The sequence below is a fragment of the Triplophysa rosa genome, linkage group LG20 (genome assembly GCF_024868665.1).
Source record: "Triplophysa rosa linkage group LG20, Trosa_1v2, whole genome shotgun sequence".
NCBI lineage: Eukaryota > Metazoa > Chordata > Actinopteri > Cypriniformes > Nemacheilidae > Triplophysa > Triplophysa rosa.
In genome coordinates this window covers 3,730,616-3,744,860 of record NC_079909.1, presented here as the reverse complement: position 1 = coordinate 3,744,860, position 14,245 = coordinate 3,730,616, and the positions used below count along the sequence as shown (strand labels likewise).

At 38.7% G+C, this 14,245-nt stretch overlaps 1 protein-coding gene across 4 annotated transcripts in view; it reads left to right on the top strand.

Moving 5' to 3' along the window:
• poc1a (POC1 centriolar protein A) overlaps positions 1 to 8,396 on the top strand; it is a 69,707-nt gene extending 61,311 nt beyond the window's left edge. For all 4 annotated transcript variants that reach the window (XM_057362286.1, XM_057362283.1, XM_057362284.1 and 1 more), the window contains one exon: positions 7,657 to 8,396. In XM_057362286.1, the coding sequence (XP_057218269.1) occupies positions 7,657 to 7,767 (111 nt within the window). In that variant the 3' untranslated portion in view covers positions 7,768 to 8,396. The remainder of the gene's footprint in view (positions 1 to 7,656) is intronic.
• The last annotated feature ends 5,849 nt before the right edge of the window (positions 8,397 to 14,245 follow it).

Below are 14,245 nucleotides of genomic sequence, written 5' to 3'. Positions count from 1 at the left end.
GAGGCTGAGACAAAATCCAGACCATTTCAAAACTCCTGATCTATAATCTAATCTGTACTCTGTTTGTGTTTGTTGAAACTCAGTCCAGTGATTGAATACCTTAAACTTGTCTAAATGATAGATAAGGTGGAGAAACCCTTGGGGTTCTACACAATACATTGTTTTAAGATGAAATTTAGCGGCATCTAGCGGTTGGGTTTGCGAATTGCAACCAACGGCTCACTCCAACTCTCCCTTTCAAAGCACTACGGTGGCTGACACAGACCTAAGATGTCGTCACGTTTTTGCTTCTTTGCTGAAGGATGTAACATATTTGTGAAACGCGTTCTGTAGAGCAGTTTGTCCGTTTAGGGCTACTGTAGAAACAACATGGAGAATTCTATGGGGAATGAATTCCTAAGGAGACCCACAGTGTATGTAGATAGAAATAGCTCATTCTAATGTAAGAAAAACATAACGCTTCATTATATAAGGTCTTTATACACCTCTGAAGACATAGTTATGCGTATTATATTACATTTCTGTCAAAAGATTCTCCCAAAAATTGGATCTTTAAAGCCCACCTATAGTTGTTTGCATAAAAGGTTACACAACCAGATTTTCTGGAAAAGATTTTCATTTCTGTAATGTCTGTTGCTGTTCAGTCTAAGCTATTGTATGACTTCACACAACTCGTATGGACCCTTTTAAACTTTGATTGTCCTTTTTGAAGCATAATAGCCTCAGGTCTTCATTAATTAGGAATGCATTGAATAAATCAGCCAGCACAATTCTTCAAATTTCCATTGTTGTCCTCTGAAATCTTGTCCCCTTAAATTAACTTAGGATGTTATCGGGACCGAATATTCATGTATTTCAACTTATCCTTTAATGGTAAACGTTTGCTAATCCCTCAGTGTTTTTTATCTCTGTAATGTAATCTATCTGTGAATGGACTGACTCAGTGTAATGCATATCTAATGTACACTGTGAACGCCGGGTGTTACGCTCTTTAAAGAAAACACTGTATCCAGTTGCTGGAAGGACCTGATGAATAATTTACATTCGAACCTGAAACGGGGGAATGTGCTAAGCTGCACACTTTCACACACTTACACCCCAACTGCAGATTAAAATGTTATTGAACTTATTCAACTGGGCCCAAACGTCATTACCATCACTCAACGGGTGTGCACGCCAGCAGATTTGAAGCGCAGGACTCATTTATAAAAATTGAAAACCACAGCTGGGGTATCTGGGTGATAGAGCCACCACTGAAACAAAAATAAAACCGGATCAAATCTGCACTGGGTTTAATGGACCCATAACACAACTCTTACAGGGCAAAACCTGCTGTTTTGCTCAGTATAGATGCATCTATTTTAGATTTAACTGACTTTATTTGACTGATTGGAATTCTTGCATTGCCGGCGAACAGATCCAGTTAACCTCATTTACAAATGATTTCCATCTGCACTACATCAGTATGGCTTTTCATTGGTTTATCCACGAAAACTGCTTTCTTAATAATGGAAAACTGAAAACTTGAGTCCTATATTTAGAAAAGATTATTTTTAAATGTGGTCTTGAAAACCAAACTTTTTTTGGTTCTGCTTCCTTGGCTTAATACACTAAGCTTACAGCAATGCAGCATTCACTTTCTATTAAACAAATGGCTTTAGAAGTGGTTTTCCACTCTTTAAAGTGAAATACTCGTCGTATTCAACAAGAGCCATCAGGCGCCGAAATCAAAGCATTATTTTTTGCTCGGAGCGCGCACACTTGAACGCTGCTCCTGTAAACAACATGCAGCGCACCGCGGTACACAACCCCGGTGACCTTCAGCGGCGTGTTGTGCCGGAGTCTAGCGCTGCCCAGCTTTTTCCGATAGGCCCGATAAGCTCTTGCTCGTATTGATTGGAAAAGCACACTTGCAGAGGAAGGAAATGTAAAACCCATTCCCTCCAGCATGAAATACCAGCAGATGTTATCGAGCTCTGCCTTTCAGGCCCCGAGGGGCTGGCTCAGGAAGCCTGTTTACTGAGCATCAGTCCAGTCTCGCCCACATCTGAACCGCGTGCACTCCGGGGGTCACCCTCGGGTTGCGCGTCCAGTACGTCCTTGTGGAAGGAGAGCTCGAATGCGGATAGAGGGAAGACTTGAAATATAAGAAATACAAAAAATGACGACTATCATTATCATTCCTCTTACTGATTGCAAACTATATGCTGTATAAAAACGGGCCCAAGACAGATAAAACAAGGCTGTAGTTAGAGCGTATGATGGATGATTATGTCTCAGAATTGTAGTCCGTGTTTGACGGCTGACGAGATGAAATAAAAATTGAATCCCAGCAGAGAACGAAATCCAATAAACACCCGCTCCATGTTCTTTTCAACCCAAGTTCATTTGAAGGATGAAGGTTCAAAGGGATCTTTTCGATAGAGGATGGTCTCTCGAAACCAGATCAGAACGAAATTGAAAGGCGTCCGAGGATATTTTTGTGCCGTGCACAAAACTGTACACACTGCTATATTGATTTTTACTGCTATTGAACACCACACAGAAGTATTAGGTGTTGAGTGTAAAAGTTCACAGCACTAAACTACGATAGACCCACGATACGAAGAGAATTTAAATGGTTGTTGAAACAATTACACATACTGTACATTGCAATGAACTACCCAAAACACGTTGTGACATCATACTGTGTCACTAAGAAGTGTTATGTAGGTAATATATTGCTGTTGTTTCCTCATTTGAATTGATTATGAGTTGATTTTTTTTATTTAAGCTCTGGCAATATCAGTATATTGAATATCATGTTTCACATTCCTTTTTAAAGTCCCATTGAAATTAAAAATAAAAATTCCTATTTTTTCATGAAATATTGCAGCGTTTATTTTAAATAGCTTACCGATGTGGGTCATTCTCTTCTAAAAATTCATGTGCCCTCATAATCTTCAGTTAAAATCTGAAAATGCACTTCCGTCCTGTATTGACTATCCATCTTAAATGACGTAAGTTAGATGGCTTGGGCGGAGCATCCGTTAACTCCTCCCCTTCAACTGTCAGTCTGCTCCCAGTTCCATTTCAAAATCAATCAAATTGTGGTGGAAAAACAAGCCACGCCCACAAATTCTCGAAAATGCGTCAGAATACGAAAGTAAACATGATCGCAACTTCTGGTGCACGTGGACTTTAAACTGTCTGGCCGTAATCGCAATTCATCCAGTTTAAGTGATCCCAGTAATATGGTGTTAAAACATCTCTGGACTTGTTTGCTTGTATTTGCGTTAAACATTCCAGTGTTTTTTATACGCCGATGCTCTTTTACCTTTTGGATTTCAAACACTGCCTTACATCTCAACACACACTTTGTGTGAAAGGCTGAAACTCTTGAGTAAAGGCTTCTTTTGTACATAGAGCAGTGTTCTTTAGATCTCTTGATGTGGTTGACTGATTCACCTTCACTCTGTTCTCAGCCACTGAACTCTTCAGCTCATTCAAAGTGATCATTGGACTGTTCGGGCTTCGCTAACAAGGCTTCTTTTGTTCGTGCAGAGAGTTTTGAGGGTTGATCTTTTTTTGGACAGTGTCTGTTTAGTTTGATGTAGCTTCCTCTGTTTCATAATTGAACCAACTGTGGCTGTTGAGACACCCAAACCATTGGATAAGAATTTGTACCCTTTTCCTAATCTAAAGTGTGCTTTTATTTTACTTTTATCAAACTTCATTGGGTCATTGGGACTTTGAAACCCTGATGCCTGATCTTTAGGTTGACGTGAGATGTTTTTGTAGGCAATTCTACTGTAATGGCCCATACTAAAGAGCTTAGTTACTTTCAACTTCACACTGTGAATAATTCGATGCCACCCCTTCTACCAAACGAACATCAAACTTCTGCTTTGATCAGAGTCATATTGGTCAACATATTGCTGTTCTCAAAATGAGGAACAGCAGCACAGCCCTGGTAGGTCACACAAGCTTACAGTACATTGGCTGAACCATATATCACCAAAACATTGGCTGTTCTCGATCGCTCAACAACAAGATTCACACCGTCTCTAGATGTAACGTCAACACAAACTGTTTGTCTGGAGCTTCATGGAAATCGTGTCCATGGTCGTGCAGCAGACACAACTAAGGATCACTGTGTGGTATGCAGATCGTTGGCTGGAGTGCTGCAAAGCTGCAGAAACAGTGGGAACGCGCTCTGACATTCTGTGGAGTAATGAATCACACCATCTGGCTGTCTGACGGACAAATCTGAGCTTGGTGCGTGCCAAGCAGAACGCTACCTACCGGAATGCATCGTGCCAGTGTTTCGTCGAAGGATAATAATGTTGTTTATGACATTCAAGACAATTCTGTGCTTTCGAATGTGTGGCGACAGTTTAAGGAGGGCCTTAAGTTACACTTGTATTTTACTATTCACAAACAAATGCCTTATGATTTGAATCTGTGAAATTTAGACTTTAATAAACATGAGGCGATTTGTACAAATAGAAACAGATTTGTGAATACAATGTTTAATTTTGTGTTCATGTATAATCATTTGTGAAGTTGTGCATGTGTGTATCCTGCAACGCGTGGAAAAAAGTCTGTAAACACCGCACCACTGTGCGCACCTGTGTGTATGTGTGAGCACGCGACGCGGGGGTCTGATTAAGTGACAGTCTCAAAATCCAAATGAACCGAACAGGATGAATGAACGCGCGTCGCAGGATCCACAAATGCGCATCTTGTTATTGACGTGCACAAATTATGATATATTAATACGAAAGATACGGATTCACAAATATATCTCTTGTTTGTACAAATCCGTGCAGATTCATTTAATTCTGAATTTTGCGGACACAAAATGAAAGACCTTTTTTTTGAGGGTCATAACGCATAGGCGTCGGTTTATTCATTGACAGTTGTTTTTACATGGTTGTGTAATGCTGAAAACCGCGAAAAGAACGTCTCAAAATCCAAATGTACAGAACAGGATGGACGCGCGTTGCAGGATACACAAATGCACAACTTCGCAAATAATTATACATGAACACAAAATTAAACGTATTCACAAATCTGTCTCTATTTGTACAAATCGCCTCATGATTTGAATCTGTGAAATTTAGATTTGAATAAACATAAGGCATTTGTTTGTGAATGGTAAAATACAATACAATGGTATCATGTTCACGGATGACTATGCATGCATTTGTTAATCATTTTGAGATGAAATTCATCCCATAACAACCTCTCAAAACTAATAACACACGCATGCAGCAAATCATTTTGACAGGTTCTTTTGACAAATTAAATATACTGTAAATATGTATTTTAATAACATATAAGAGATTTTATTTACAAATGATTAAACTAAATTGCCTGTTCGTGACATTAAAACGTCGTTTCTTAAATTAAAACCAAAAGTAAACGGCTTTTCCTCGCCGAAGGTCTGCATTCTGTAAAAATGAGCTAATAAAATATTTGAAATTCACATTTCATCCAGTTTTTTTCTCATGTGGCAAGTAGCTGTGCGGGATAATGTACAAGCAGCCAGCTGTTATCACGATATATACCACGGGGCTGTTGAATGCTTCATTCTGATTGGCTGACGAACGTTCGACGGGTGTGCATTATTTTTCAGTTAAACGCACACCTATGAAGTAGTTCCAGATTTGTCGACCGAATTACAGTTCCATATCACTGCGCCCAGTTTAACTTAAATGTAGCCTACTGTCCACCAGTGAATACGTATCTAACAACAGACAAAGTGACAGGCAAATTCCATTGTCTGAGAAGAAATAACTATTATTTATGGACAGCATTTGAACAACAATGGCGAGAGCACTGTACAGGACTGTTCAGAAGAAAAACTAAAGCATATATCAAAGGTAACGGCAAACTACATGACACAATCATCGGGTTAAAGATAAAACACGAAGCACAAACATAACAAAAACAACATGTTAAATTCGTCTGTGGAATGGGTAAACAGGACTTAAAACACACAGCAGGAAGCTTTCTATGCCACTGCGAGAACTGCAGCTGGCGCAGAAACCTCCGTGTCACATTTTTTCTCTTAATACTTTTCTTATACGACAGGGGTGTTAAATACGACGAAAACAAATCAAATATAGATATTTGTCTTTTCACTCTCAGTGAAGCAAACGCGTATGCATGTGCACTGTCTGTCTTCCTCTCGCTCTCGGAAAACTGCATATGCAGCTCAAGCAACGTCTTCAGATGAGATGCGTAAGAAATTAGTTCTACCAGCAAGAGCATTCCTGGACAAATACCATACAAATGTCTTGACATAAAACATCGTAACAACGTCTTGTGGTATTGGAACAACGTCTTGTGGTGTTGTGACCGTGGTATAAGCGGAATAATTGACTCCGGTCCTTTCAATTATCGAAAGTTAATGCACACCCGAGGTGTAACGGCCACTCCGCTTCGCGTCGTGGCCGCATTACAACCTCGGGGTGTGCATTAACTTTCGATAATTGAACGGCCCGTCGTCAATTATTCCTTACATAAGCCCCTTCAGTGTGATACAAGATGATCACACTGTCTGGGCTGATTTCTGCGATAACAACCTGTACATTATCCCTTACTGAGAATCTAGTGGAAAGTAATCCCGGAGAGTTTTCGCAGCAAAGGTTAAGGCCGATTTTACTTTTTATTGTCGATACTTAAATCTGAACTGTTCTTATTATTGCACATCATTTGTGAGGGCTATGGTCGTTTTGTGCAATAAAAGATTTTTTGGCTCACTTATTGAAAATACGTCTGGAAGGTTGTCTGTGGCGTTCATATATGTCGCTCGGAAACACGTCTCATCTACGCCTGGTAGACATGAACCGACATAATTACACAGGGCTTCTCTTACACAGACCGGTTAAAAAGTATGTAGTTTTGCTCATCCCAACAATTAAACAAGTCTGAAAATACATTTCATAACAACTCGAGGCCAATAATAGTCACTGTAATATTATGTAATATCCTCTTATGAGCTACCAGCCTTCCAGCTTTGGCGGAGGACAAGGAAGAAACACAAAAACGATTACTGCATATTTCTCCCGGGAGCTTGTTTTCATGCTGTTAGTGCTCCCACAACAGATGTGCGGTAGTGAATGGCAAAGCTTCTACCCAGCCCCCACGGTACATTAAGGTCAGGGTGTTCTCAGCGTGTGCCCTCATGATGGGCCCGCCACGCTGACCCTGGCAAGACGTACTGCCTCCATTCCTCCGTCTCATCTCCAGCGTCTCTCAGAGAAGGCCGCTTTCTTGAGGGGTCTGTCCTCGCTTCCGGCCCACATAGAGGATGTGGTGTTTGGTTTCTGCCTCATGCCACGAACCAGGGGGCTCGTATTCCGCCCCGCATAATCAGAGGGTTTGTCTGCGAGGAGAACGGCACATCTGTTTGGGGCCGTCCAAAATAGATGCATTCATGCATTCTTGTGACGACAGATTATGACTCCCTCCCACGGCTAGATCTCTCTCCGTCTCCTTTATTTTCCCCAAATCTCACTTTTTAGATTTTTTCATTTTTTTTAGCTTTTCCATTCCCTTTCGTAATCTCTCTCTCTCTAGCTAAATGTTGTGGAAGCTACCTTGAAGCCGCAGATTGAGTATTATGTGAATTGTGACTCAATCACTTTATTATGTCTTGTTTGGCAGACGGTGGCCATTTTGGAGCAGCGTCTGACACTCACAGAAGATAAACTAAAGGAGTGTATCGAGAACCAACACAAGATCAGTGCTCAACAGCGGTCCAACTCTGACAACTGATCCAGCAGTCTACCTCTCACCTTTCCATCTTCAAACCCAAGTCTACGATTCAACAGTATCCCAAATCAACCATTCGTTGTGTTACAGATCGTCTTCGGTGTGTTGACACCAGTAAATAAAACAAACAATAGTTTATTATTATTATGTGGCGGCAGATGGTTTTTTTTCTACGAGATGCAGATTTTTGCATTGTGTAGCAGTGTTTATCTGGAGAATTGTGCTGAGGGTGGATTGGTTTCTGCTGAGTACGGTCGTCCTGCTGGTGTAGAAAGCAGAGGAAGGCATCTACTTTACTGTAATACAATCCATCCTAAAAACCACACACTGGAGTTTAGTCCTGTGTTCTGATAAGAGAAACATCTCAATGCTAACCTTTCTGTTCCTCGTGATAACTAAGCTGTGTGCAGTTTTCTTATATTGAACTAAATGAACTTTGATTGGGATCTGTTTTGATGTTGTGTCGTTGAGTCTGTGACACTTTCTTTATGTAGCTGCAGTGAATGCTTTTTTTGTTTGTTTAGTTTAGCTTTCATGAGCTGTAGGAGTTATCACACTGCATAGTTAAGGCACAGATTTGTATATATTTTTTTTTTCAAAGAAAAAGACAATTTTAATAAAATGTGTATTTAACATTGTGTGCTTTTGTGCGAATTCTGTGTTGCTTATTAATCTCTATAAAAACTAATATTTAATTAAATGTATGTTTATAATAAAAAAGTGTGTAAGGACCATCATACCGCTATAGATATGGTTCCTGAAAAAAATAACCTAGAGTTGAAAGTGTGTATAGACCCTTTCGGATGACGTAAACAACACTAGAAGAACTTCCTGTTTCAGTTACACAAACGTTTGAACAAAATGCAAACAACAGAATATTTATAACCAATTAAAAAATTTAAACAACTATCTTCGAGATTTAATGATATAAGATTAAAAAAATACTTACTTCTGGACCAGTGTTTGCAAAGTGGTCTATAAAAATAATTTGAATTCCATGTACTCCGTATATTGGTTTTGTTTGCTCATCGAAATTAAAAGCTTTGCTTTGTGCTGTATTTTAAAAGCTTCCAGAAAATCCCAAGCCAGCATTTTATAGGAAAGAAAAACAGCCTTCTATAGACCACCGAAGGCCTACCTTGAGGTTTGTCGTCATGTAGTTTGTCAGACAAATGACCTCACTGTAGTTCAGGTGAGATTATTCTCTTCTGATTGTTCTCTTGAGATTCCTGTTGGCCACAAAATACGCTCGCCTCAACTGGTGGAGTGTGCTTGAGTTTGCACAGCGCTTAACACTTGTGGAAAAAGAAAAACAAAGCCGAAATTCTCAAGACAGCCTACTCTTTTCCTTCCTGTCTGGGGGCTTGGGTCTCTATTGGACAGTGCCTTGCTTTATACATCCAGATAATGAGAGATTTGGCCGGAGTCATCAGGCTGCCAACATGATTAACAACAAATCTGTTACAAACTAAAGTTAGTTTCTCATCGAGCCAGTGCTTCTATGCATTTGTTTTCAGGAAGAAAAGAATATAGGAAAAGAAAACCGGAGCAATAATCCTCCTCGTGCTGCACATGTGTAGCCCACAGGGCTGAGGGAAGAATTAGTCAGCCTTGCTTTTTTTCTGTCCTTTATGAAGATAACATCTGGACACGTTTTCCCCCCAATCTGCTGTGCGCCACTGCAGTTTTGCAGTGTGCAGTTTGCAGTTTTTTGTGTGACGCTGCAACAATCTCAGTAGTCGTGACCCAAAATTTGCCTGACCCATATTTGTTGATTAACGCTGCAATACGTAACTTTTTTTGTTAAAAAATGAACAAAAACCAGTTATCAAACGAGTACAAAAAAAAACTTGTTTAAAACTTCCATCACTCCAATTCACAATGGTAAATTTACAGTATATAATGATTTATAGATTGAGCTGTCAGGTCTGATTTCACAGGAATTGGAAAATCTGTGTGTTCGACTTGTGCAGTGCTTTCGAATCGCACTCATGGAATTTTGACATACGGCGATTAGTCTGTGTATCAGATTAATCGCATCCGGATTAATCGCGGTTTACTGGTTATTTATAAACACCTACACATACATACATATATATATATATATACTGTATATATATATATATATATATATATATTAAGAAATATACACTGTATAAAAAATCCCGTAAAAAAACGGATAAAGTTCGGGCAGAAAATTACCAGTACATTTTCCTTTATTTTACGGACCTTTCCGTTAATGCGAAAATGCAATTTAATGCAGTGCAAAATGTAAAATGCAGGTAAAGCAACTGTAAAAATGAATACGGAAAATTCCTTCATATTAATACAGTATATTGTGCCCTATTTTTACGGACTTTTTACGTATATGCGATTAATTGTGATTTGTGATCAATCGTAGAACAGTCCTACATGAAGCCAAACACCTTATGAAGTACTCCACAAGTTACTTTCAATTTGGATGTTTCAAACAGAGATGACAAAATTAGATTGCGGCTGTAACATTTATAGGATTTTATAGGTGTCCTTTTCTTGAGGATATGAGAGTTAGGAGGGTCATTCTAGGAAATGTGTGCCTTTTTCCCCTTTAACAAAGATGGGTTCTAAAGGAAAAGAATGATCTATGTTATCAGTTCTAATATATTGCAGCGTTCCATTTTAAGATACATTAAATAAGGGAAAGTGTACAGTCAGCAGATTTATTCTACAATCTTTGTGTTACTACTTACCAAATGAATGTGGGTGGAATATAAATGTGGGTTACAGTTATAGAAAGAGAGATTGATAGGGTAGAACACCGGTAAGGCTATTGAGGAAAATCCATTGCATGGGACAATGAAAAATTGACATAATGGTGACAGATGCAAAGTACAGAATGGTAGAGCTGCAACTGTGTTTTTTTCCCTGTCAAAATGGAATGCCCTATATTGTAAGATGCTTTCAAACTATTAAAATCAGTTATTTATCAAGAAGCATAAATATCAGACTGTTTTTAGATAAAGAGAACTGAAGCACTATAGCTTCTGAACACTCATATTGCTCAGGCTTGGCTGGACAAAGCAGTGCTTCATTTCCTGTTTCCTCTCCCTGAGTGAGTATTGGGTTTATGTTTGTCTGGGAATTCAGGCCATGCCTTTCCCCTCGTGAGCTCACTGCACACAGCAGCCCACGCAGCACTGCACAATGTTATTTCCACTCGCTGCTGCTCCTCCTCTTCCTGTTTCAACACTCACAAAAAACAGCATATCAATGTGTAGGCTTGTGTAGGTTAAAAAAATACTAATTTTCTTAATTTAATTCATAATTTTATTTTCCAAAGGTACAGTACTGCTTAGAAACAAGTTGTTGCTAAAAAGTGGCTAATCACAAAATAAATCGTTTTTAAAATGTGAGGATAGTTCTGACACTGAATTCTGATTGGATGAGTAGTTTTATGTTGCCCTAAACAAACTTCCTACAGTTAAGAAAACAACTTTAATAGTAAATACCACTTGCTATTATCAGGAATTGGTTTTAAAATGTTTGTAACGTAGGAAGAAGGGTTGGTTTCAAACCACGCTTTTTAGACGTCATGGTCAACTGCAGTTTTACGAAAAAAATACTCTGCAATGGTGCTGACTGATGACTTTCTATATCCTTGCTGTTCTTCCGAGATCTCGGATGTCCGAATTTTTCAGGAAATGGAAAAAAAAACACTATTTTTTCAGTGATTAAATACTGTGTTGTCAAAGTTGACACGCATTTTTGAATACTTTTTATTTGTTCGATATTTGCAAACCCAGTGACAAACATAAAGGGTGACTAAGAATAATGAAATTAAAATGGCCAAAATATGGAGATACAAGGTTTTGGAAGGACAGCAGTGAATAAAGCATATATTTTTTAATAATGTGTAATATCTTTAAACATATGGGTAGTTAAACCGTAAATGTGTCCTATGGTGAGATGGCAAAATCAAACGTCATAGTGACAACAGCCAATCACATTGTTTTCCGGTCTTGCATGAATGCAATTGGTTAGCGCCTGCACTAGGTTATTTGCATAAGGCATTGCGATGCATGATGTCAGCTATCAAATTAAATGAGAAGCGTTAACACTGATGCCCTGTGAATGTACCGTGATGCTATTTTATGTTCTAAATATAAATATCAATCATATAAAATTATTTATTACTAACAGTTTGTTTTCTAAACAAACCCACATGTGCGGTATATTTGTCAACTACCAATGATACATATAAGCAAATAGCTAATGATAGAAATTTGCAGAAATCTAGAGATACTGTGTAAACTTGCTATGGAAGTACAGTAATATGTTTATATTAACTTTATAATTAAATATTGTAGTTTTGTCAATGTATACGTTAACTATAGAAAAATATGTTTTTACTATTCAAGATTTGGTTTGTTAGCTCAGGTAGTTAACCCCAGCTGATAGATGCTGTAACTACACCCTTATGAGGACAGAAATGATGTTGAGAGATTGCTTTCTCCATGTACTGTGGGCATCTGTGAAGCATGTGCATGAATGGATGCAAATCAAACTGTTTTTTAAATGTTATTCGAAATATTCAAACACTAATAACTTGATATGCTATGGCTTATATGTTATGGAAAACAAAAGCTTGCAACCTTGTTTGCCGGATCAAAGCCTCCACCAATGATTTTAATAGCATGTCACACCCGCTTCAAGACTGTAAGCAAACCGTCGCTGAAGTACCTGTCATGCTACTTGGGATTTATCACACAGGACGACAACGCTATAATAAACATCACTTTATCATTCAGATTCATGGCCGTAGGAAGGTGCCCATCTCTTTGTGGTCAAAGATAGCCGGGTGAAGCCGAGGCAAAGTGCATCGGGGAATCGCTTTCCTCGATTTCTATTGAAAAATCACTTGAATCATACATGGAACCGACAGGGCAAAACTGGCTTTGGTTTCCTGGCGAAGGAAGGGTGGGATCGTACAGTATTAATGGATTACCCAGTCTGAATGTGAGTGGAGGAAATGCCAATCACGATGTGGGAGTTGACACTATGAGGGTGGATTAACACTTGAGTGGGCCGTATGGAAATTGTCATTCACTGCTGCCGGATCACTAAACACCACTTCATCCAGAGCATCAGTTATAGTGATCACCTTTACTGATGACATTAACATTCATCCGGGAATCTCGAGGGAAGATCACTTGTCTGAATTGTTCATACGGTGACTCCGAACAGAAGCCGCGGTGGAAATTGTAGGCGTTTCTGCTGTGAAATACGGAAGATTTCATTTGTGATTGGCTATTATTTGTACTTGTTCGAAGGTTTGGAACTTTTCAATTTATTGACAAGCAGGAATGTATGTTTAGCCCACTCAACAAGTATTTGTGATGTTTACTTTGGAACCGCTGGCAGGGACTCGATTCCAGCAGGAAATTAAAGTTAAGTGTGGTTTCCTCCACATCATCTTTTGCTATTACGTGTTTGGGCACACTGACAGATAGAAATACAAAACCTAGTGCAGATGCATTATAATTGAAATAAACCGGAGAATATAATCATTCTTTGTGAAACCTCACTTTCATTTTGCAAAAAAGCATTTTGCATGATTAGAAACATCTTTCAGTCTTAAAATGATGTAAACATAATTCAGTTTTATGCCTAAAGGCACCTTTATATACAGCAATGTGTCATCTTTTTGTTATTTTTGTAATTAAAAATAGGTTTCAAGTGTATTTGTCAATCATTTCAAAATGGGGGTAGATTATAAACAGCCTGAAGAAACTCTGTTTTCAGCAAGAGGTTTGTCTCGTTTTTTTGTGGAAAGGCCTTTTGGATGAGAGGATGGAGACACAAGAGGCTGACAGTTTGGAGGAACTACAACTCATCTGGAAATATAAAAGGCCATTGTGTCTTGCCTAGGCATCTCACTCTTCCCATCATGCATCTGTGCTGAAATGAAAAGCTCCTTCTTTTACCCCTCAACCTAAAGGCGCATTCTTCATCTTGAGCATTTAGACTGAGTTACAGGTAATAAGACTTTTCTGTTTACAGGAACATCAGAAATCTCATCGGTTTTGAGCTTCAAATTTGGATCATTCAGACTTTGGCCGCAGTCCTGGAGGGCTCCACTATTTTGGGCTAACCCCCTCTCGTGTGTTATGAATTAAGAATAAATCATATGTTTTAGATAACACTTTTAAATCATCGAGTGTTACAAAGCAGTTAACAAAAAGGTTTTTGTGCATAAACAATTGTGTATAATGTTGGGAAGTAATAGTTAATCTCATTCACTTCACAGGCGTTCCATTCACAATCAACATTCATAGAAATAATGCACATCTGTAATCCTTAAAGGGCCAGTGTAAGCTGCAATTTCCTAGCACACCTGAATTGTCTGTCATACACAGTGTTGGGTGTAACTAGTTACTAAGTAATTAGTTACTGTAATTTAATTACTTTTCCCTTGAAAAAGTAAAGTAAGGGATTACTCAAT